General features: G+C 36.2%; 1 protein-coding gene and 1 pseudogene across 3 annotated transcripts in view; one reads left to right on the top strand and one right to left on the bottom strand.

Annotated features, from left to right (window-relative positions):
* The window catches only part of DNAH9 (dynein axonemal heavy chain 9), a 310,371-nt gene that overhangs the window by 222,093 nt on the left and 62,342 nt on the right, over positions 1–25,936 (bottom strand). For all 3 annotated transcript variants that reach the window (XM_039847368.1, XM_039847369.1, XM_039847370.1), the window contains 6 exons: positions 17,474–17,696; positions 16,611–16,777; positions 7,920–8,790; positions 4,804–4,934; positions 4,336–4,462; positions 385–537 (listed from right to left, as the gene is read on the bottom strand). In XM_039847368.1, the coding sequence (XP_039703302.1) occupies positions 385–537; positions 4,336–4,462; positions 4,804–4,934; positions 7,920–8,790; positions 16,611–16,777; positions 17,474–17,696 (1,672 nt within the window). The remainder of the gene's footprint in view (positions 1–384; positions 538–4,335; positions 4,463–4,803; positions 4,935–7,919; positions 8,791–16,610; positions 16,778–17,473; positions 17,697–25,936) is intronic.
* On the top strand, positions 21,998–22,116 carry LOC120590005 (uncharacterized; annotated as a pseudogene).

Raw genomic sequence — 25,936 nt, 5'->3', positions numbered from 1 at the left:
GGGAAAATGTCAATATTCCTGATTACCCTGTGGGATGCTCCAGGGGTTATCATGTTAAAGTCTCTTCGTGCTGCTAATCATTTAAAAAATCCTTTTCTCATTGACTCAGGGAGTTGTTTATGTGCATTTTATTCCTCTCTGCACAGGTCTTTTGTTAATGAAGATACATAAATATTGACACATGACCTTCCCAGAAAGAGGAAAACAAGCACTATAAGCTGTGCCAATGTCAGTTCAGGTCAAGGGAAGCTGGCAGTCTCAGGGCACAGACAACAGTTCTGGCCCAAGGTCAAAAACACCATCCTGAAGGTTGATGCTGACTATACTTAGATGTATATATTTGAGAGAGAAAGGCATAAAGAGGAGAAAAGACTTCTACATTACCTGCCCACTACAGTCACAGGGCTCACTGAAGGCCACATACTCTTCTTCCTTGCTGTACATGCCAAGACTTATCTTGGTTGGTTTCTCACTGGCATCCAGCTGGAACTGCATCTTGGCCATATTATCAAAAAGTTTGGAAAGGTGGCGTTGAACCTATGAGGGAAACATGCCAAAGGGTTGGAGAATGTTTTCAGGAAGTTACTTATTAGTATTATTTAAAGGTCTACCATGTGACAACTATTAGTGTGTTGGGTACAAAAATTTAGATGGAAGCTTGTGGGAATGATGGTGATTTGAGCATGGGAACCAACAGAATTAAGTAGAAGTGGCCAAAGGAATGTAATACTCGTGGGAATTATGCATTGGCTATAAACTAATGAAGCCACCAAAGTTTAATTAATTTCTGCTCGATCTACTATGGATGGGAACAGATTGGAGAAAAAAAATAATGGTTAATTCATAAACCCTCTTCCTAAGAAACTACTACTATGCAGCAGAAGAGAGGCCCAACGGTAATCTGTAGAAGAACACTAACACGCCTGAATCTGGAGGGTCAAGCAAAGTGGTGACAGTGGCCTGTGGAAGAAGTTACCCAGTTGTTGGATGTGCTTTGGTGCAGCAGACTAACATCTGAAGGATCCAAATCAAGGACAGGCATGCTCACCCAAAGCAGAAAGCCTAGTTGTGCCAGGCTTTTCCCCAGCATGTTGTCTTATGATACAGAAACCATTCACAGGGATGCCTTGGGCAGAATCTCTAGAAAGGATGCTGAACAGAGCCACACTGTGGTCCTGAGGTGAAGGAAACGGCAGGCTGAAGAAGAAACAATAAACAGAAAACTGCCCTCTGCTAAAGGTTTTTGAAATATAAGGTCCTTCGGGCTGCTAGTACTCTGAGTGTAGTCTTAAATTTACGAACACCTTTTTATCTTATGAGATCAGATGAAAAATTTTGAGTATTTAGGTAAATTGTGAAAGTTTTCAAGATCTCACTTACGGTGACTTGGGAGAAATATCTTGATAAGATGGACTTTTTATATTATTATTATTCAAGAACAAACAATAGATTAAATAAAGAATATGGGACCTATGAAATTATCCTGTAATTTAAAAGATGAAGAAACCAGGATTCAATATATATAAAAATGTATATAATATATATGTTTATTATATATTATATACAATATATATTTATAAATATAAAGCTTTAATGAAGGAAAGAGCATTATGAAAAAACATAATCTTAAATTGTTTTCAATTAATGAAAGAAACATGAACTCTATAAAATATGAGGTGAAGGTGAATTGGTAGAGGTAGAAAAATAAGATAAGAAAATCGACAAATGACTGCACAGTTTGTAAAACTTCTAGCAATATTGAAGGACTGATTAACACAAGCAAATTAAATAGATTGGGTAAAATTGAGAAACTATTGCAGAATGCCAAGGAAGAGGACTAAGAGATAACAATAAGTATGACTATATGAAGGTAATATTTACATATATATATATAATGAAGAAATTAGAATCTCGACTTACAGAAATATGATAAACCTGAAGGAAAATTTATCCAGATTGATGAAATAGAAATTTTAAAAGCTTACTGAAAGAAACCTTTTTCAAGATAATAGAACTCTTGGTTTTCAGATAAAACCTCTCATGTGTTGGAAAAATTAATAAAATAAGTGAACATACACAAACCTTCTAAAATTAAAATTTAATTTATATTTTGATGATCCAGAGAGAAAAAAATTAAGCTACCTAAAAAGGTTAAAAAAATCAGGCAGGCAGGTCTCAGATGACTTCTCTGTAGCAAGACAGCAGAGCTATGCTTGCAGGAATTTTAAGAGAAATTGCTATGACCCATGAATTCCAAACCCAACCATTCAATCACTCTTGTATGGAAACTAAAGAGGCACAGATATAGAAGAAATTGAGGATTATTCTATCATGCTTCATCTCTGGGGACCGGGGTATCGGGAACCACTTAAAGATTTACTCAAACCATGTGAAATATAAATAAAAACGAATATTTAAGATTGAGTATATCATGCATAAAAGGTATAAAGGTCTGGCAATGATCTTTGACCTCTCCTATACATAGAATTAATGAACATATAGTTACAAAATGCTAATGTGATAAATATTTCAATTCCACTGTGCCTGGGCTACTTTGAAAATACTACAATCTACAGTGAAAAAAAAAAGGAGGAATTAAACTATTAGGGCTAATCTTTCTTTAGTACTTGCTTCTTATCAACAATCAAAAAACATAATTTCACTAATTTAGGAAGTTAATGACAAAGATAGAAAACTCATGCATGCGTACCATCTTTTGGCTCAGTTAGAGAAATTCTCATTCATTGCTGGTGATGATGCAAAAGGATACAACTATAAAGGAAAATATGACAAATCTATAAAGGAAAATATGGCAAATCTAACAAGACCATATGTCGTTTACTCTTTGACCCAGAAATCTTACTTCTAGGAATTTACATGGAATATAAACCTCCAATAATACAAGACCCAAAGTTATGCTGTATTATTTGCAATTGCAAAATATTATAAACAGCCTATGGCCAAACTATAGTGTATTAGTCCATGGAGTATGATGCAGATATAAAAAAATATGAGGGAAATATCTTTGAATTGATATGGAGTGATTTCCAGGATATAAAACTAATTTAAAAAAGAAAAGCATGCTGCCTTTTGTGTAAGAAAAGGGAAATAGGACTATGTACACGTACAAATATGAATGTATATCTGCTTATTTTTGCAAATATGAGTATAGGAAAGGTAAACCAAAAACTGATGGAATTGGTGACCTACAGGGGTGTGAAAGGGAGTTGGTGATGACATGGAAAAAATAGGGAAAGTTTTGCATAGTTTGACCTTTAGAATTCTACATATTCAAACAATCAAATAAACAAAGATAGGAAAACCCTTAAAACTAAAATCAAAGAGAACCCAATTATACTTCAGATGAATGACAAAATTACACTGAAGGAGAAAGACAACTCATCCAAGTAACTTCTGAAAATGGTATTTTGACTGTATATCTTCAGTCTAAACTATACTAAAAGAACTACAAACAAATCTTGAATTCTTCTTAGGATAAAAAGGGAGGAAAGATAATAGAGCATATAGTAGAGACATCATCCCTTTCTCCTATCAATCATTTTGAGACTCAGACTCTGTGATCTATAGCAGTGGTTCTCAAAGTGTGGTCCCCAGATCAGCAGCATCACTTGGAAAATCCTTAGTAAGGCAAATTCATACTTACTGAATGAGACACTCTGGGGCAGGGCCTAGGAATCTGTATTTCAACAAGACTTCCAGGTGATTCTGACACACTAAGTTTGAGGACCACTGACTATAGCTCCAAATATCAACAGTGCTTCAATTAGTTACTTTAACTTTAAAATCTTGTAACACAATAGGCTTCTTCTATTTTAGATGAGGAAAGTTTGTTTCAAAGAACTAATATGCCCAAATTATAGAGCTAATAAGTGGCTCGAACAAGGTCACATAACCTCCAAATTAGGGCTTCTCATGTACACACCCTTTCAACGAAACCACCTGATTATCCAGTTAACACAACTTCCATCTTAACTCCCCTCAGAAGTTTTAGCTATAACTTTTGATGATTATTTACTGGATCTTTTTTCAGAATCAGATCAAAGGCATTCCATTGAAAGTCCCTCCCAACTTTGTCATCTTCAAAGCTTCTGCAATTCTACTTTACGGAGTCAGAGCCACTGATGGGTTGGAGGGCATCATGAGAAGTAGTAATGGGAATAAAGAAGCTCTGAGGTTAGGGATGATGCTGGTGGCAACATAGGACTGAAATATGCACACTGCTGGAGAGAGGAGGCATAATAGGAAATCCGAAACTCTCTTGCTGAGAGCTCTTCAGTCCTTCTGGATGTTTCCACAAGAATTCCCTCAGCTTACCTGTTGTGGAGCTGTGCCGTTGGAAAGAATATCTAACAGATCAGGAGAGGAGAGAAAGTAAAACCTGGGAAAGGCAAGCCTTTTGGTATCCAGGTACTCCGTCAGGGCCTTCTCACACAGGTACAATCTGAGGGCACAGACACAGAACTTCCTAAGTTTGTCTAGACTCATAGGTATATAGATATTACCTAAATGCAAAAAATATAAAATACACTGAAAATATGCAGAAATCAGAGCAAGAAATGCTTAGGAGTATTTGTAAACATACATACATTTCCATCAGAATAAACACCTCTATTGATATCACATAGTACCCAAAATACAAGCAAATCAAGACACACAGACAGACACATACATACTCACTCATTTCCTTAGGCAGTTAAAAATAAAGTAAGGATCTCAGAGACAGAAAGGGAAAAGGAGATATTGCCTCCTTCCTTACAAAGGGGCCAGAAAACAGATTATCACCTTCTCTGAATATCTTCTAGTTTTTCATAAAGACCTGATTTGTTGGTGGCTTCTACTACATTTGGAGTTTTCTGGGCATCAAGAGCTAGCTCTTTAAAGTCATTGTCAATGCCTTCAAATCTTTCTGAATCCTGCAAATAAAAATGTGGAAAAAGTTAATTACCATTCCCTTCAATTCCAAGAGGCTCTCCTTATATAGCAAGTTATAACAGAAACCTGTTCTCAGGTTGTCCTAGGAATCAAAGGAAACGCCTTTAGCTTAAAATGATAGTTCTCGAACAGTTTGGTTTTAAAACCCTTTCAAGAAAACTATTGGAGTATAAAGAGCCAAAGCTGTATGTAGGTAATATTAAATCTATCAATATATCTTCTATATTAGAAGTTACACAAATTTCAAAGTTAAGAAATTTAAAATTTGTTAAATTATTTTAAAAGTAACAATATTAAACTCATTAGTTAACACAATAACATATGTTTATCTAAAATAATTATATTTCCCAAAACAAAATAACTCGGAGAAAAAAGTGACATTCACATATACTTTTTTTTTTTGCAAATCTTTTTCATGCCTGGCTTAGAAGATGTCCAAATTCTCTTCTCTGTTTCTGCAGTCAGTCTGTTGTGATATTACATGTTATGAAGCCTCAGGAAAACCCACTGTATCCTCATTAAAGAATGAGCATTAAAAAGGCAACATGTTAGCATTTTTATTAAGATAGGTTTGACCTTGAGGATCCTGAAAGGGTCTTAGGGATCCCTCAGAGGACCACATTTTGAGAGCTGTTGACATAAAACACATAATTCCTAAGTCGGGTAGTGGATTCAATGTTCTTTCTGGGTCCATCCACAAGTTTATACTATAATCAAAGTAAGTTTTTCCTCAGCAAATGTGATGTCAGAGTTAATTATTATTTCCCCAAACACATACACCCTTACAGTGTTGAAATTACTGAGATAAGAATATATGCAAAGAGCACTTTAGCCTAATAGCTGGCACCTGCTAAGAGTTGTGGTATTATTGTTACATAAAAAATATCATAATCATATGTGCTGTGTGAGCTATTTTAGTTAACTTTCTGAAGTGGGTATCAGTATTAGTTCTAATTTACATATGAGGAAACCAAGGCCGAGAGAAGTTAAGTAACTTGCCTAAGGTCCCACAGCTGCAAGTGTAAGACTTGGGACTCAGGCCCGCCCCAGTCTGCTGCAGACCTCTCTAACACACACATCTCTTCTAAGAAGGTTTAAAAACAGTGGCCAGGACATGGAAACAACCGAAGTGTCCTACGATAGATGATTGGATAAAGAAGCTGTGGTACATATATATAATGGAATATGAATCAACCATAAGAAGAGATGAAATACTGCCATTTGTGACAACATGGATGGACCTCGAGATAATCATGCTAAACGAAATAAGCCAGACAGAAAAAGCTGAAAATCACATGATATAACTTATATGTGGGATATAAACCTAGAAGCAACAAATGAACAGGACAAACAAACAGAGACTCACAGATATGAACTATAGACTAGTGGTTACCAGAGGATAGGGGATAGTGGTTACCAGAGGAGGAGGGAGTTAGATGGCGGAAAAGGAGGTCAAATATGGTGGGGTAGGGGGAAGGTGAAGTGGATAAAGGGTATCAAATATATGATAGCTAAAGGAAATTGGACTTCGGGTGGTAAACACACAATAGAATATATAGATGTCAAATTATAATGTACACTTGAAAATTATATAATTGTATTAACCAATGTTACCCCAATAAACTTAATTTTAAAAAAATCAAGAGGGTAGGTGAAAGTAAATTATTATTCTTCAGGGAGATATTTTGCTCCAATTAAAGATGACGAAGTATCAAAGTTATAGAATTATCAAAAATATCTAGCATAATGTTTAAATAAAAAGAGTTGAATATAAAATTCTAATTAAACCAAGAACTATTATGTAAAAATATGCATATACACGAATAAAAGTTGGGAAGCATTCATAATAAATGAAAATAGTTACTAGTCAAAATGTAAGATTATGACTAATTTTGTCATGTTTTTAAATTATCTCTATTATTGTATTGCTAATACAAAGAAAATAAATGTAGATTTACATATTTAAATACGAATGTGTTGAAAAGTTAATGATAGTAATTCTTTATTATGTTTAATTGAAAGTTCTCAAATGCTTCCTTTAAAGTATCTACAAAAGCTTCTACCTGTGTCCTCCTTCTAATTAAACCTGCTCTTTTTCAATCACTAGCATTGGAGATAAATAAAATCTATCTTGTTCAATTGGCTTAATTACAATAGTTATAACAAAACTGTTTTCTGTTATTTTCATTCCAAATGTACAACTTTTAATCCGTATTATTACATTAAATATGCTTTTGTGAGATGACCTGAAAAAATATAATGTTTTAATGGACTGTGCTTTAATTTTTAAGCAAGGCCTAGACATGTGAAATTTTGGAATCGAACTGATTTGTAAGCAAAGAACTTGCTGTGCTGAAGAGATAAAGTCTGCAAAAATTTTTGTTTTTAAATGAATTAGTCCATTGAGAGGAGGGTAAGTTAATGGCACATTAATTAGGATAAGAAGCAATCAACCACAGGGAAGTATTAATGAGAACACATATTTTAGAGAAATTCATGTTCACTATTTAGCTGAAGACTGGTATTTAGTATCTGGCACAGGCCAGGGTTTTACAGAATGGCTCACTGCTGAGAAGGAACCTAAACTTGCCTGGAAAGAATGCTCTCTTTTAGTCTACACCTGCACTGTAATTATCTGCAGAGCAGCACATGAGTAGCTCATCCCAAACTACAGTAGTAATATTTTTTATCTCATTTCTTGTATATACTTTTTGTTAAAAAACAAAAAACAAACAAAAAGGTACTCCTTTCCCACCTATCTACAAACAAACTGGTATGCATTTCACTTTCTCTCTTTTCCTCTGCCTGACATGTAATGGCTCGTAAAGTAATGATTGTTGGAGATGCCTTTGTGTGAAGCCACAGCAGGCTTGCAGAAAAGGAAAGGTCTAGAGGATACAGGAATAGAGTACTACTCTTCCCTTGACTCAGGTAAGGGAATAGGGCAGGATTTCCTTAACAGGTACCTGGGGCAGCTGAGCCCGGATATCTTCAGAGCCAATGAATATACTTTCCAGATGAGACCATGTCTGCTGCACATCAAACCAGACAGAGATGACAGCATCAGCTGTGGACAGCTTCTTCTGCCAGCCTGACACTTCCTCTAGGAAAAAAGCTATGTACTTGGACATCATCAGGTTCTGAAGTTGGACTTGGTTATCCTCCAGAACCTCAATGAGGTCCTCATCCAAATGCAGCAGGGGGATGTTTGTCCGTGGGTGGGGCTCATATTGGAATTCCATGCTGGCCCAGGTGGTCTGAAGCTCTTTTAAGGTCTTCTCCATCCCCATCTCCTTCACAGCTTTGTCCACAATGCCTCGGACCTCATCCTCAAAGTGGTGCAGCTGGAGCTGCAGGAGATGTGCTAAGGTGGTGCTCTCATCCATGGTGAAGCTTACACCTGTGGCCTGCATCAGCTGCCTCCAGTGTCGGTCCCGAATGGCTGAATTCTGCAGCTCAGCTACTGCCCTCAAGGAGGTCAGGGTGTTCAACACAGTGCTTTCCAGGCCTATGAATGCATCCCAGGCTCTGACTTCTTTGTCAAGGTTCCGGATGTGCCTGATAAACCGTTTGCACTCCAAGTCCATGGCCTCCACATCGATGTTCCTCCACGTGGTGGTTTCCCAGGCATAGATACTGAAGATCACCATGCTAATTGTGTCCCAGAGCTCCTTCAGCTGACAGACCTCCTTCCTGCACTGCTTCAGCTGCTTGTAGTCAGGAACGTTGACCTCAAACAAGGTTGCAGAATCAGAAATGGAGGCCATGGTGGATTCCATCTGTTGGATCTCAATGTGCTTTGCATCCAGCATTTGATGAGGGTCAGTGCTATTAAACCTACAAAACACAATGTGTTCTCTTTGTAAGTATAGCACACAAGCACCCATTACCTATCACCAAAGTAATACCAGCTCAAATCTTTAAATGCTAAGTATTTTAGCAAAGAGCAGTGACTTTCACCAAAGCCTGGGAAAAAAAGACATTCAGGGTAGGTTGGAATGGAGTGAGCATAACCAGCTGGAGGAAAAACAATTCAAAAGGAACATCATGCTTGGATTCTTTCTTTATATCCAAAGAGTTAAAAATACTCCTCTCATCTTCCGCTTTCCCCCAATTCCTTCATCCAGGTATAGAGGGGAACATGTATTTATTCAAGCCCATTTTAGACTCTCTTTCCACTTGTTGGCTTCCATACCAGTTGACACGAAAGAGTACTGTCTTGTTACCGTAGATACTGTAGAGTCAAAGCTCCTGCCAGGAGATACTAGTGATAGTTAGTCTTTAAGTGAGAGAACTGGCATTTAGAAATTCAACCCTGACTCAACCTGGCATTGCTCTCTCTAGGGCAGTGGCTCTCGATCTGGCTCCATATTAGAATCTCCTGGATCCTTTAAATGATAATGCTAAGGCTGCTTCCTAGTCCAATTAAATCAGATTCTTTGGGGATGAGACCCAGGCTATGGCATTTTTCAAATTCTCTAGGTGGTTTCAATGTGTCAGGTTGGTGTTCTTATCTATGATGAAGCTCACATTGATGGCCTGCATCACCTTCGGGCAACAGTACCTCTGAGCTTGACAACCACTTGAAGACTGAGCACAAAGCCCTCATGAGGGCCCCATACAGTCACTGTTGCTTTCTTTCACTATGTGCCTCAAGGCAGGCCCTTCATCTTCTTAAGTTTCTCTGCCAAGCTATCCTTGATTCTTCACCCTCTTCTTGTCTGCTCCTTCTACATCCTGCATCAGCCTCTGGTTCTGTATTTGACTCCTATAAGCACTATACCTAGCTTTATAGTTTTAGTTCATGTTTCCTCATCCACTTCTCTCTGGTGCTTATGGCATGCATCCATTGCTCCTGATGCTCACTAGTCTTAGCTTACTTTATGCTACTACCCCTCCAGACTTGCATTCCTGATAATGCCTCTCTTCCAACATAAGAAGTCTGCATGCAAAGGACTCTATGTGGGCAGATAACATCTCTTTGGTCAGGAGCACCCTGAATTCACATGTTCAGGGAGCCTCTCATCTTTCTCCCCTAACCTCCCTTTACCCTTTCTCTCCAACCTCATTACTCATCTCAGTCTTCCTTGTTTCTATGTGCTTAGAGGGCTAGAATTTGAGTATACCATGACTTAAGAGTGAACATTGTGGTCCTCTAAAATAAAAACAAGGCAACATCAAGGGGAAAGTTGAGAGGAAATGAGTGACTAGAGAATTGGCCATTTCCTCTAATCTCGTGTGTAAGTGTGTGTCGTGTCTGTGTGTCTGTGTGTCTGTATATGTGCACATATTGGCTGGTGGTTTGTGAAAAAGAGGGGGAAAGGAAGAGAATGACATACAAACTCTTTTTCTTGAAAAGTCTCTTCTCTTGGTTGTCTTTGGAGAGATCTGACATGACCAATGAAAAGTAATCCTAATTAAAGTCATTTACCTGAACTGCCCACCACTTAAGCCTAATTACCATGCAACACAATAGCAGTTATGCATACCATTAAATTAGTGTCAGATTAACTTTGATGCTTGCTATGTTTGATTCCTACTTGTTCAGTCTAAGTAGTTTTTGGCCCATGAGCTATGATTGTGGATTTATATTGTATGAGAATGAGACTGAACATCATTGCACATCTTAACTCTTCTCCAGTTCCCAAGTGTTTCAAAAAAACCACAAGGTTGGAGTTCTCAGAGTTGAAGAGGGCCTTCTGTTCATGTAGGCAAGGAACTTTCTCTCCATAAAGGCAGTATAAAAAGGCCTAGAGGAAAGAAAGGTAATGTCCTATGGCATGTGGTCCAGCAGGAAAGATTGCCATGCATGAATGGTCCTTCTGCTTGTTCTTCATTTCCAAAGACTAATTATTTTTTTTCTTGACTAGAGTGAACTTGAAAAATGAACTTACCCTCTTGGAATTAGTACAAGCTCTATCAGACAAATTCTAAGAGCCCACATTTTGTTTAATTTATTAATGGAGTATAACTCGGGAATAACTTATTAGGTAAGTTAAGAGTTATTAGAGTGTTTGGGGTATACACAGAAGATAAATGGTCTTTCCAACCATTCTTTCCTCAGTACATATGACTATCCTTAAATCAATATTGGTTCCTCAAATATTTATAAGAGGTGATCATTTGTCATACCTATTCCAAACTTTATCTACCCCGTGGCATAATTTTTGTTTATCATTTAAATTTATGGATAATCATTTCTTGTAGCTGAGAACACATAAAAGTTAATTTGACATAGGTAGTGAAAGGAACCTCTAGACGTGAGGGCAGGTAACCTTCTTCCCATTTCAAAACTCCAGTGTAAATTGTCAGGATTTTCATAGACATGATTAATGTGTCTAATAAACTTGAAGCAGTTCTTCATACCCTGAGGGAGCAATACAGTATAAGAACAAGAAAGTAATAGGAGGGAAAAGGGTGTAGTAAGTCTTTGAAAGGGAAATAATAATGCAAGAGTATTTTAATCTAAAAGAGAAATGCCTGAAAAGTCTGACCGAATAAAACTAGAATTAAGAGAAATGGAAATATGGTGCTCATGTGTGTGATCTTAGGAAAATGATTGATTCAGGCCTGACCTAGACATAAGCATAGAGGGAGAGAAAGAGGGAGGGGAGAGAGAGGGAAAAGAAGGGAGGAGAGGAGAGAGAGAGAGAGAGAATGGAAAAGTGACTTAAATTAATTCCTGGGAAACTAGCAGTTGGCAAATGTTAACCTCAGCACCACACCTGTATATACAATGAACGATGGTACACCTGTGCTTGATGCCCCACGGGTATCATAAAACTCGACATGTCCAATCTGAATTCATGATCTTTCAGTTCTTTCCATTCTGTGGCCGCCATCTCAGTGAACAGTGAAACAATACCTTCCACTTACTTGTCCAAAATGGAAGATGGAGAATTATGCTAGAATCTCCTCCCTGTTCATCTCTCATACTCAATCAATCCTGCTAATTCTCCCTCCCAAATCTCTCTCAAATCCAGTCTCCCCTCTCCATTCTCACTGTTACTGCTTCAGTTCAGGTCTACTGCTTCTCACCCCAGCTGTTGTAATCGCTTTCCCACAGGGCACCTGGCCTTGAATCTGTTTTGCCCTCTTCTATTTTCCACAGCCATGAAAGCATGGTATTTACATTATTTTGTTCTCAGCTTAGACTCAGTGGTTGATCCTGGTTGAAACCTGGGCACATGAACCTTTCTGTTCTCATCTACCACTTCTTGCATTCCAGACATAGATACATGCAGTTCTCCAACTATTTCTTACATTTTCATCCTCCCGTGCTGTTGTATGTTCTGCTTCCTTTGCCTGGAATATCCTCACTTCCCATGACTCTTTTCTTCAAGTGGTTAATTCTCATTTGTTCATTGGCTCAAGTACCATCGTCTACAGAGGACTTTTGTAAATCACATCCTCAGTGGGAGTTAAAGTTGGCACCCAATGAACATGTCTAGTTACTCATTTTTGAAATTGCCTTTGAGTCTGTAAGCCTTGAGGTCAGGGAATATGTATTATCTTAAAATCCTAGCACTTACATCATTTTTTTTTGCTAACTCCACTGTTGAGACCAGAACCTCTTCTGCATGAATTATGTGAATGTGTCAGATTAACTAGAAAAATAGGGTCAAGCTGAACTAATGATGTGTCTTAGGATATTGATAGGTCACTGAAAGATTTAATGACTAGTATATCTCTTTTCTCCAGCTATCAAAGAGACAAAAGATACTGTGCAAGCATGTCTGCTGCATTGAGCTATATGGAAAGCTTTGGTTTCTCTAGTTGCCATGCAGAACAGCACCCAAAGAGAGAGTGTCTCAAAGAATGCTCTCCCAACCATTCATAGAATCTGGTTGCCAGCCAGGTAAAAACACTGTCTCCATTGAGCTGAAGTTCATAGAAACCAACTAGTTTGGCTAAGAAATCCTTGGATTATCTTGGTCTGGATGTCGGTAAGAAGAATATATATCATGGCATCATTCCTTAAGGTTAGGAAGACTAAAGAAGAGAATGCAGTTAGAAGCGTGGAACATTCCTTTCAGTCAAAGGAGAGAGTCTCCAATTTTAAGTTGTGAAAATTCCTTGAACCTGAATATAATGATTTAGCCAAATACTCTGGAGTGAGAGAGCTCAGCTAAGAAGAGGCTGATTCAGTTTAGAGTTAAGAACTAAAAGAGAAAGTAAACCTTGCCTTAGACATGAAGAAAGAACCTCAATCCAGGCAACCTGACTTCACTCAGCATCTGTCAGACTACAAGAGCCTAATGAGATACTTTTTTTTTCTCTCTTCAAAGATGTGTGTGAGCTTAACCTGTAATCTAACCGGGAATAGAACCTTACATTCACAGAGGAATATACCAGGATTTGCATTTTAGAAGTTCATAAATGATCTAAAAGTGAAGAAATCAGAATTAAACTCATTCGCCACACACAGTCCTTAAAAATTTTAAACACACACATTCATACACACCAAACTAAGAAACAAGACAAAACATGAGCTGACACCCTCTAAGATTCCCTTCAGCAGTAAAGCTACAATTCTGCACTAGTCCTGATGGTTTTCTTGACAAGAAGAGAAATACATCAAAATTGCAGTAACGTTTAGTTTTCCACACTGCTGTGAGCAGTTCTTTTGAAAGTATTCTTTTGCAAAGATTCATCTGCATGTTAAATTAACAGATGTGAATTTGGAAAACCCAGCAAAGGGTAGTGATATCCTTATAGCCAGCAGATACAAGTGCTGAGAAAGGAAAAAAAAAAAACAATACAGCTATCAAATGAAAAAAACAACACCAGCTGATCGATACACATACACGATGTAATTACAAAGGAGGAAGGGACACCAGATTTCCAACAGACATACAAAAACCACCAGCAAGTGAGTGTTGTTTCCTTTCAAGCAATCTCCAAAGTCTGTTTGGGAAGATATTTCACCAAACATTTTTGGAATTCTGTTTTTGAAACCTTCTTAAGAGATGTTTGATGCAAAGATATTAGTGTCCTTATTTTTATGGCTGCTGCAATTGATATAATTGTTGTTAACATGAAGCAGTACTACCCAGCTTGGTAACCTACCTCCCTTACTAGTTTTGGCTCTGCATGACCAGTGTTAAATTTCAAAACTTCAATTCATGCCAAAGGAGAGTCAAAAGAATGTGCCTCAGACTCCAAAAGAAAAGTCTCAAAAGGAGTTCCACAAATGTTTTGAGCAATAGATGTTTCTTTGGAACAAGGGCATGTTTCCTAAGGCAGTTATTCTAAAGGGATAGAGACTCATTTGGAGTCATACACTCTGGCATGATTGCTTAAAAGGAAACCAGTTACTTCGCCTAGGGCAGCAGTCTCAAAGTTGGCTGTACACTGGAATCACTTGAGGAACTTTACAAAATACTGATGATCAAATGTCACCCCCAGAGAGTCTGATTTAGTTGGTCTATAGGACAGTCCAGACATTTGAACTTTTAAAGGCTCCCCAGGTGATTCTAACATGCAGTCAAAATGGCAGCACACTGCTTTAGGGTCCTATGTTGTGCATATATCTTAAGCATGGTTTACATATCTGTCCTTCTCTGACTCTTAATATACTCATCTTGTTCTCTGTAGCCCTAAGTATAATGTTTGGGAGATAGCTGCTTCATGTATTTTGGATGAATGAATAAGAAGAATATGTAGGTCCTTACTGTATGCCAGATTGGGTGACCAATAGTGCCAGTTTGCCTGAAACAGAGGGGCTTCCTGGATGTCTGGCTTTCAGTGCTAAAACCAGAAGAGTATCAGGAAAGCCAGGATGGTTGGTCATCCTAGTGCCAGGTGCTATGCTAAACATTTTCAAAGATTATTTCTTTAATCCTCTCAACAACTTTATGCAGTGAATATTACTATTAACCCCATTTAACAGATGAGAAAACTGAAGCACAGAGATATTGAGTAGCTTCCTTGACATACACAGTAAATTGTAGACCTGAGATTAGACACTAAGCAGCCTGAATCCATGTACTTAGTAATTATGCTATATTTCCTTCCAATAAAGTTGTGGGTTTTTTTATGTTTGTTGTTGTTGTTGTTGTTGTTGTTGTTGTTGTGTTAACCTGTATCTCTCAATAATATATTTCTGTGGGTAAGTAACCCTTGAAAGTGAAAAAAATTCCTCCCTTCTTACACAGGGCATTTTCAAGTTTGGAGACTTCTAACTTTGTCTATCCAAAACTATAGAGAAGAGCCAGCAAGAAACTCAGCTAGGGAGACAGAAAGCTAAACCTGGAGCTGGAGTGAGGAGACAGTACACATTTCAACTGGTACTTTGGCAGATACAAGACCATTCAGAACCAACATGTTCTACTGGTTGGAGCCCCTAATGCTGAGCAGTGGACTAGAAGCATACCCCAAGTAGACTTTTACACCAAGGAAGTAAGCTCCTTAAGAAGGAATCCATGTGTGTGTGTGCATTTGAGCACATGTGAATGGAATTGCTTGTCCTATAATTGTTTGGTTTATGTAAAGATCCCTAGTCACAAGCAGGGAAGAGTCTGAGGACTACTAAGTAGAGAAAGCACACCCTGAAGTAAATCCTTTACCTCACATTTTTCTTTTAGATTACCAGAATGCCTTCCAAAATTATTTTTAAATTCTATCGTATTTTTTTTAAACCAAAAGAAGTCTGTGAGAAGTTAGAATACAAACAGCTTAGTAAAAACCTAGTAATTTTAGGTCTAACCACGATGGAAAACAATATGAAGTTTCTTCAAAAAATTAAAATGACCTACCATATAATCCAGTAATTCCATTTATGGGTATGTAATCAAAGAAAATGAAAACAGAATTTCAATGAAATATATACACTTCCATGTTTATCATAGCATTATTCATATTAGTCAAGATATGGAAACAACCCAAATGCCCATCAATGAATGGAGAAAAAGATGTGGTACAATAGAGTATTATTCAGCCATAGAAAGGGGGATATCCTTCCACTTGCTACAACATGGAGGATCTTTAGCACATTATCCTAAGTGAAATAAGTCAGAAAGACAAGTAATGTATGGTATCACTTATATGCGGAATCTAAAACAGTGAAACCTGTGAAAACAGAGAGTAAAATGGTGGTTACCAGGAAATGGAGTGGGGATAAGAGTGATGGTGTTTAAAGGTATAAACTTGTAACAAGTAGTAAATAAGCCATAGAGACTAATGCACAGTATAATGAATATAGATAATAATATACTATAATTATGTAATATGATAAATATCAACAATCATACTACATTGGCAATCATATTACAATATATAAATGTATTAATGTAACACAATGTCCATCTTAAACTTACCCAACATTACATGTCAAATTAATATTTATTAATATTTTTTAAAAACCTTTAGTAATTTCACCATGTTAAATCTCTTTATAGACCTAGAGACATAGAAAATTCTAGACTTTTTTTTTAAGCCAAGTATTTGTACAGGTTTTGATCATCTAACATAGGCCACGATAGAACTCTGCCCACATTACCACCATGTTCTAACCAATGGACTTAAATAGAAGAGAATACTGTTAACTCATCTCCCTCTGCTAAAAGAATATACAAACTCAATGGAAAGATCATCAGTGACTCAAAGATTTTCATGTTTAAAGGAAAGGAGGCAGTGGCGGCAACTTGGGTCCATACCTGAAGGGAGCTTCTTTGTGGAATCGCTCCCAGAACTGCTGCTGTTCAACTTCAAAGGCTGTGCACCTCTGGCGGAGAAGGGTCACTTCATTCGCCTGCAGAGGGGCCACATTCTGCCTCACAGTAATGGCCAACTTTTTTATGTTGTTCCATTTCTCAGGTAGCTCCTGCAAACGAGACCTCAGTGTGGTCAGACCCACATTGACTTCCCCCTCCCCCACAGTCTTAAAGCTGGACAATACCCAGATGGCTTCATCTCTGCTACAATGCCATGTGAGGATGTTCTGGTATCATTAGACCATTCCCAATCCTTTTTCCTTGACTTATCTCTCTTTGGTTTTGTTTGTTGTGTTAATCTGTAACTCTCAGTAATATATTTCTGTGGGTGAGTAACCTTGAATTTCACCTGCTTCTGACTCAACACCAGTCTTCTTGACCTAACCTAGTAATCTGTGCCCTTTTCTATATCTTCAAGAGTGCTGGTTATTTTCTTTTATGTCCCATATTTCCTCTTAGAACATTTTAACATTTCTCAGATGTGCTGTTTTTCTCTGAATCCAAAAGTTGGCTCATCCCTAATTCTGGGAAAAAATCCAAAACACTTCATCCACATCAAGCCTCCTATATATTTCCAGTATTATATTGTTTCACATTTATCAAGTTTCAAGCAAATGCTAGACATTACACATATGTTACACATATAGTTCCAAAACATGGACCTTGGGTCATTACCAAATCCTGTTTCTCATTCACTTCGACCTACCTCACTCCAATTTGAAAACCTGAAACTTTTCCTATATTATTTTTATTTAAAAAAAACAAAACAAAAACAAAAAACAAAAAAACTTAAACTTTGCACTGACCTCTAGCTGCTTAAACACTGTTTCTGGTAATTCTTGTTCATAAATCTTCAGCAATTCAATAGTTTGCTTTAAAGGTTCAAACATCTCGTCGGTGCTGCTCTGCCGTTCTTTAAGAGCTATGAGGTGTCTCATAATCTCAACCAATCCTTCGAAATCTCCTTTTTCAACTTTCTTGAGCAAGCTGCTCTCACTATTTTTTATAAACACTTCAAGGTCGGCCAAGCTAGCAAAACAAACAAACAGAACATCAGGAGCCATTTTCCTTCCACTCCTCAAAAGGGAGATTTCTTTACTTTTCCAACAATAATAGCTATTATTATGGAAAACTTTCCATGCACTCAGCACTCTACATTGACTATACCATGATAAGAATTCAGCCCTCTTCAGAAGTGTCAGTCATGAAGGACAAAGATTGAGCCTCCATGCTGGAGGAGACTCAGGAGACATAACACATTAGTGGGACAACTGGTGAAATGTGGAGGTCTGTAGATTAGTTACTAGTTCTACATCAATGTTAATTCCCTGGTTTAGATAATAATAGTATGTTTATACAAGATGTTATTATTTGGGAAAGCTAAATGAAAGCAAAAGAGACCTCTTTGTACTATTTTTACAACTTTTTTTTTGTAAATCAGAAATTATTTCAAAGTGAAAAGTTAAAAAATTAAAATAAAAAATACAATGAGCTCTAAAATCATACACATTTGGATTTGATTTTGACACATGAGATGTGTAACCATGGCCAAGTTATTTAACATCTCTGAGCCTCAGTTTCCTCACCTATAAGACTGGAAAGATCATTTCTGTTTCATTGGTTATTGTGAGAATTAAATGAGATTTATTCTTTAATTCAAAAAGGTGTATTGAGCATCTATTATGAGCCCTAGCATGCTTGTTTTTGAGGATGGAATAATAAATAAGATAAACAAAGTCTCTGCCCTTATGAAGCTTACATTCTAGTAGGAAAAGTAAATAGGAAACATCAATAAAATAAATTGTACAGTTTCACATAGTGATGAGTGCTGTGAGATAAGGAGATAGAGACTAAGAATATGGAGAAGTCAGTGAAGGCCTTTTTTCCCGAAGGTATATTTGAGCAGAATGTGAAGGAGTGAGCCACAGAAAGTAGTAGGAGAAGAACTTTCTAGGTAGAGAGAGAAGCATGAGTAAAGACACTGAGATTCATTTAAGTTTGATTTGTTTGAGGAGAAGGTAAAAAGTCAGGCTGGCAGAAGCATAAGTGGAATAGGAAGAAGCATGGAGAAAGAAGAAGTTAGAGAATTAACAAAGGGTCAGATACTGTAAGGCCTTATTGGCCATAAAAAGTCCAAATTTAATTCTGAGCATGAGAATTATGAGTAGGAGAATAACATGACTTGGTTTATGTTTTCAAAAAGATCTGTAACTGGAGGAGAACAGGTTTTAGCTGGAGGGAGTAGTGATGATGATGGTAATGGTGGCATTGGTGATAGGGGCGTCAAGAACAAAGGGCATTTAGGGACTATAATTGGCATCCAGGTGACAGAAGATATTGTCTTTGACCTGGATGGTGGACATCAGGAGTTGTCAGATTTGAGATAATTTTGTATGTAGAGCCAATAGGACCCATTGATGAATTGGGGAACAGGTGTGAGGAATGAGAGAAATAAAAAATGACTCCTGTCAAAAGGGTAAATGATGATGCCCTTTAAAGATATGAGAAAAAATTGGGGAAGACCAGGTTTTTCTTTCTTTCTCTCTTTCTTTCTTCTTTTCTTTCTTTCTTTCTTTCTTTCTTTCTTTCTTTTCTTTCTTTCTTTCTTTCTTTCTTTCTTTTTGAGGGAGAGGACTAAGTTTTAAACATGTTAGGCTTGAGATGCCTCACAGATACTAGACACGTAAAGGAGATATTTATTAGGCAGTGGAATATAATATAAGTCTAGAGTTCCTGAGAGACGAGGCTGAAAATGTACATTTGGTAGTTATCAGCACACAGACGAATTTAAAGTGTAGGGTTAGGTATCACCTAGAGTAGAATATAAACAGAGAAGCAATTTCAGGATTGAGGTTTCAAGAATTCTAACATTTTGAGGTCTAGAAGAGATGAGCCCAGCCAAGGAGACCAAGAAAGTGTAGGCAGTGAGATAGAGGGAAAACAAGAACAGTAAGGTATCCTGAAAGCCTGAGAAAAAAATTGTTCCAGAAAGAGGGAGAGATTAGTTGTGACAAATTCTGCTGAAAGGTACAAGTAAGGTGAAGACTGATAATTACCACAGGATTCGGCCATATGAAAATCATAGGTGACTGCAGAGTAAATTGAAGAATTGTGGACTTCTGTTTCTAGCTGTCTGATATACATGGTAATATGTATAACCCCTCTGCTAAAACAACTGAAATGCTTAAGTAAATATTTCAAAATCATTTTAAAATGCATCGCTAAGATGGCATGAAATTAAGGAATCTCTAGAGGTTGAAAATGTAGTGAAAGCAAGAACTATGCATGTTTCATATGATAGTTTCTACTGAACCCTGAAGAATTTGAACCTCTATTTTGATTACTTTATGGCATATGGGGAACAGGCGACTAAGCCTAGAACCCACACGAGGTGAGGAGGCTAATAGGAAGCTGCACACGAAGCTGCAATACCATAAGGGTGAACAAGAAATAAATATGCTGCACAGAGAGGGACAGTATGGAAACTTGCCTGCCTTAACCTGGGTACTACGTAGACCACTGGGCAAGTAGAAGTACAAGTAGTCTGAGGTTGAAAGAGTCCTTTGATGACTGGCAGAAAGAAATACAAATCCTTTCTGGAGAGGTACAAGTATAATCTAATCTTTAAAGGATTCCCACAGATGAGATTCCAAGGAACATTATTTTTATAATCAAAAGTCACAAAATACACAAGGAAGGAAGTCACCATAAGTAGGAGCCAGCAGAAACAGCACAATTAAACCTGTGACATTTCAGATATTAGAATTCAGATGCAGAATATAAAATAGCAATATTTGACATATTTAAAGGTGAAAAAAAGAATTCTTGTTTAAGCACCTTACGTCACTGTTCTTGACCCACACAGCAGGGTAAAGTGCCTTGTCTTCAATTTCTCAAACATCAATTCAAGACTAAGAACATCTTCATATTTTTAAGTATGACATATCAGCTTAGACAGAAATACTTTCTTTAGAAATTACCCTCCAGAAACCTAGGTAAGCTCTTACAGCTCAGTAGGTCACAGCCCTTTTCCTCAACCCAGCTTTATGTTAAAGTATAAATTTAGCATTGTTTCAAAGTCACGAATGAAAGCAATTTCAGAGGCTCTTCAAATATGCCTCCATGAATCTGTGATAGTGTGTGAACATTTTTATTGAATGATGGATTCCGAAAAGTGACAAAATTTATTGAGGTGAAAATTATGGCCTATGATGGTATTACTTTGCGAAGAGTAGCACAGGAAAAGCTTTTGATATGTGTTTTAGCAAAGGAAAAATGATCATATATAGGCAATTCCAGGAGAAATAAGCTAAAAATTTTCTGTAGGCCTTTGTTATTTTTAATCTATGGAATGAAGAAAGAAACCATTTTTAAGTTGACAAATCAAATGTTATCTTCAGAACACTCTCTAATTGACATATTATAAAAGTGAAAAAATGAATAAATAAAACTGAAGCCTTAAAACTTGAGCAAAGAACAAGAGGGTATAAAAATGAGCAAGCAAAATTACACAGTAATCAAATAGATTTAAAAATAGAAAGTATAATTAAAATCTAAAGCTCGTTGAATGGATTAAACAGATTTAGACAAAGCCAAGGGACAGAATTAGACTGTTGTATGATAAAAGTGGAGAAGTTACTGAAAATGCAGTATAGTAAGACAAGAAACTGAAAATTGTTAAAAAACATAGAAGACAGTGAAAAGATCTCACATAAGTGTATAGGAGCTCCAGAATACAGAAAGGATGGGCAAGAAGCAATCTTTGAGGAGGTCCTGGACGAGAATTTTCTTGAATTGCTGGAAGACACCAAATGTATAGCCTAACAAATTCTGGGTGGGATTATTATAAAGAAACTCTCACAGAGGCACTTTAGTAGGAAACTACAGATTATCAAAAAGGGCAAAAAAAAAAAATCTGAAAATTAGCTTCAGAGCAAAGACATATTTCTACAAAACAAAACAAACAAACAAAAATTAGACTGATGGCTGACTACTTAGTAACAAAGATGGAAGTCAGGACCCAGTTGGGTATTTTCAATAGACTCATAGAAAATACCTGTTACCTAGAATTCTCTCATTCACAAAACAATTTTTTTCAAGGACATGGTCAAAATATATGCCTTTCATACAAAGAAATAATGAGAGGGTTCTACTGATAGACCCTTATTAGAAGAACTTCTAATGTATAGATAATAGGTCTGTGACATAATGAGCAAAGGTATCAGTAAGTATTTAGGTAAATCTAAACAAACATTGAATGTATAAAATAAAGTATAATTTTTTTGAGTTTAAATAAATAATAGACAACAATTGAAATTACTGGGAATGTTGTCTACAACCATGCCACCCTGAATGTGCTCGATCTCTTCTGATCTTGGAAGCTAAGCAGGGTTGGGCCTGTTTAGTACTTGGATGGGAGACCACTTAGGAATACCAGGTGCTGTAGGTGTTAAAAAAAAAAAAGAAATTACTGGGAATAAAAGAATATAATTCAATGGATGAACAGTTGAGATCAAACCATTCTAAAGTCTTTGTATTGATTGTGAGGAGAGTAACAATACTGATAAATTATTCTTTTTAAGGATGCTTATTAAAATAGCTATAGTATTCATTAGAATAATAAACCGAGATAGACCAACATGCAAGATAGCAGAAAGTAAAAAGAACAAGAAGTAAAAATTAAGAAAACACTAAAAAAAAAACACACATTCAACCCAAAAGCAGACAAGAAAGGAGGAAAAAAAAGAAAGAAAACAAATATAAAGTATATAATAAAATGGTAGAATTGAATCCAAATCTAGCATAATAGATGTTAATGAACAAAACACTCCAGTTACAAGATCAATAGTAATGTAGATAAAACATTCAATTCTATGCCAATTATAAAAGCCTCACCTAATATGAAGGGATAGAAAGATTGAAAGCCAAGGGATAAAATGAGAGACATCAGGCAAATATCATACAAAGGTTTAATTATAGTAATATAAGACAAAACAGACATTACTACAAGAAATATAGCTAGTGATAAAGAAAATCTTTAATGTGTGGCTGAAAGTTTCAATTTGTCAGGAAGATATAAAAAGTCAAATTCTGTATGCTAGTATATCATAACCTTAAAATATGATACAAAAAGTGACAGAATTACTAAGAGAAATTCACAATCTACCATAAAACTGGAAGATTTTTAACATGACTATCTCTGTAATTGATAAATTAAAGCAGACAATAAAGGAAAAAACCCAAGGCAGTGAGGATACAGTGGATTTGAATAAAGCAATTTACAAGTTCGATCAAATAAGCAGGTATAGAACATTACACCTAACAGTTAAAGAACATACTTTTTTTTTCAAATAAGTGCGCAGAACACTTATAAAACTGACCATATGGGTGTGCATAAAGCAAGCTTCAAATAATTTCAGAAGTTGTTATTACATATATCACAGTCTCTGACCACAGTGCAATTACAAAAAAATTAATAACAGATGTAACTAGAAGAAGCCCATGTTTGGAAAGTTAAAAATATACAAACACATCATAATGGATATTAAACATTTTAGAAGAAAATTATAATAAAAATATTGCGTACTATAGGCTTGTGATATATAGGTAAAATTGTACTGAGAATGGAATTTATAACTTTAAGTGTTTCAGAGGGCTCAAAATAAATAAAGCATCCATCTTATGTCAGCCAAAGTAATGAAAATAAATCCAAAAAAAGCAAAAGAAATAATAAACATAAAAGAATAAATTATTGGGTTTTGTGCTGAGTGGACTAAGTCAGACAGAGAAAGACAAATGCCATATGATTTCACTTATATGTGGAATCTAAAGAACAAAATGAACAAACAAACAAAAAGAAACAAACTCACAGATACAGAAAACAGTTTGATGGTTGCCAGATTTTTTTAAAAGGGAGAGATTAAGAAATACAAATTGGTAGTTACAAAATAGTCATGAGAATGTAAGGTATAGCATAAGGAATATAAACAATAATATTGTAATAACTATGTATGATGTCAGATGAGTACTAGATTTATTGGGTGATCGCTTCAAAAGTTATATAAATATCTAATCACTATGTTGTACACCTGAAAGTAATATAATATTGTATGCCAACTATAATTGAAAAATAAAAAAATTTAAAAAGAATAAATTATTGAAATAGAAATAAAATTATAATGAAGAAGATCAGTATGTTCCTAAGATAGTTCTTTGTAAATCTGTGGCAATGTTAATTAAGAAAAGAAGCCAGAAAGCACAAATAAAATTTAATAGAAACAAGAAGAGAGGCATAACCATAGATTCTGTATAGATTAAATAGGTAAAAGAATATCATAAATTTTATGATAATAATTTGAAAACTTACATGAAATGAATATATTTCTAGGCAAATATAACTTATTAAGGAATATAAATCCTTAATATCTCTACAACCATTAGAGAAATTATAAGTAAAAATCTTGCCACAAAGAAAATACCAAGCCCAGATGGCTTAATAGGAGATTTAAATCAAACTTTCAAGGCAGAGAATTCCAACCTTACACCAACTCTTTCAGAGAATAAACAAGGATTACTTTTTACTCATTTTGTGAAAGTAACAAAATCACAGAGCAGGATCAGACAAAGACAGTAAAAGAAAGAAAAACTGAAGGCCAATCTCAATTGCAAACATAGATGCATCAATACTAAACAAAATATTTGCAAACAAAATCATCCAGTGGATATATTGGAAAAGATAACACTTTGTGTTGGGCTTAGAAAGCAAATAATATGTTCATCACTTTAATATTGAGTGAAAAAACAACTATCTTAGTGGAATTAAAAAAAGCACTTGATAAAAAGTTATTATTTATTTATGCTATTTCCTTAACAAACTTCTTTAATCAGATAAAGAGAATCCACAAAAACTCACAGCAAATATTATTATGCTTAGTATCATACTTGTTATTATCACCTCATGGACCATTGGACCGGAAATCCTAGGCAGTATGGAAAGATAAGAAATAGCAATAAAATACATTTTTAAAAAAAGACTGAGAGGGAAGATATGAAACTATCATAACTTTGTAGATGATGACTGTATATAGCAAAGAAAGAGTACACAAATTACTAGACTTAATAAGTTAATTTAGTAAAGTTGCTTGCTACTAAATCAATATAAAAAAATCAATTACATTTCCAAAGAAAATATGATTTTAAAATATCATTTATACTAGGAACCAAAAAGTAAAATACCAAAGAATAAATCTTAACAAATACATAAAAATATTTTTAAAGTCTGAATACAAAATTTCATTAAAGAATATTTAAAATGACATATATAAAAGAAGGGATAATGTGTTCTTGGACAGGAATACTTGAAAATATAAAAATGACAATTCTCCTCAAATTGATCTATAGTCACTGCAAATACAATTAAAATCCCTATAGACATTTTCATTTACAAACTGATTTTAAAATTTATGTAAAATAGGCTTCTGATCAAGATGGCAGAAAAGTAAATGTGCTTGCCTCCTTTCATGAACACATCTAAATTACAACGAAACAACAGAATAATCATTATGAGAATCACCTGAAGTCTAGCTGAACAGAAGTCCCACAATGGGGACACATAGAAGAGGCCACTTTGAAGACTGGTAGGAGGGGTGGAGATGCAGAATGGGCAGGTCCCATACCCACATGTGGCAGTTGAAAATTGGGAGGAAATCTTGACTACAGAGATCCCTCCGGAGAAGCAAGGGGTCCTGAGACTACACCAGGCTCCTCAGCCCAGAGTTCCAGTGCCAGGAAGAGAAGTCCTCACAATGTCTGGTTGTGAAAACCAGAGCAGATTGTAGCTGAGTGAGATAGAGGGATGCCTCTTTAGGAGCCCACACAATTACTTACTCACTGAGAGACTCACTTGCTCTGAGCTCCAGTACTGACGCAGCAGCTTGATAGGTACTGGAGATATATGGGGAGGAACTGAATTGTCTGGCTACAGAACAAGGGCTGGAGGGGCAACTGTCTACCAGACAAAAGTATTAGCAGAAGCCACTGTTCCTTTGTTGATACTCTCCCGCTTCCCAGGTGCAGATGAATGTGGCTGCCATATCTGGTCTCCATTAACCTGGCTAGCCCAATTATCCCCACCCTGGTGGTTCCCTGAGACCCCACCCCAAACAACTTGTGGGGCCATCCAAGTCACTTTCAGTGGCTTTTCCATACAAATGGCCTATTTTGGCTCATGCTGCAGACTTTCCTAAAATCCCTCAAAGGTTTACAAAACT

Source organism: Pteropus medius, unplaced genomic scaffold (assembly GCF_902729225.1).
Source record: "Pteropus medius unplaced genomic scaffold, Ma_sr-lr_union100, whole genome shotgun sequence".
Classification (NCBI taxonomy): Eukaryota; Metazoa; Chordata; class Mammalia; order Chiroptera; family Pteropodidae; genus Pteropus; species Pteropus medius.
This window is presented reverse-complemented; position numbering and strand designations above follow the sequence as displayed.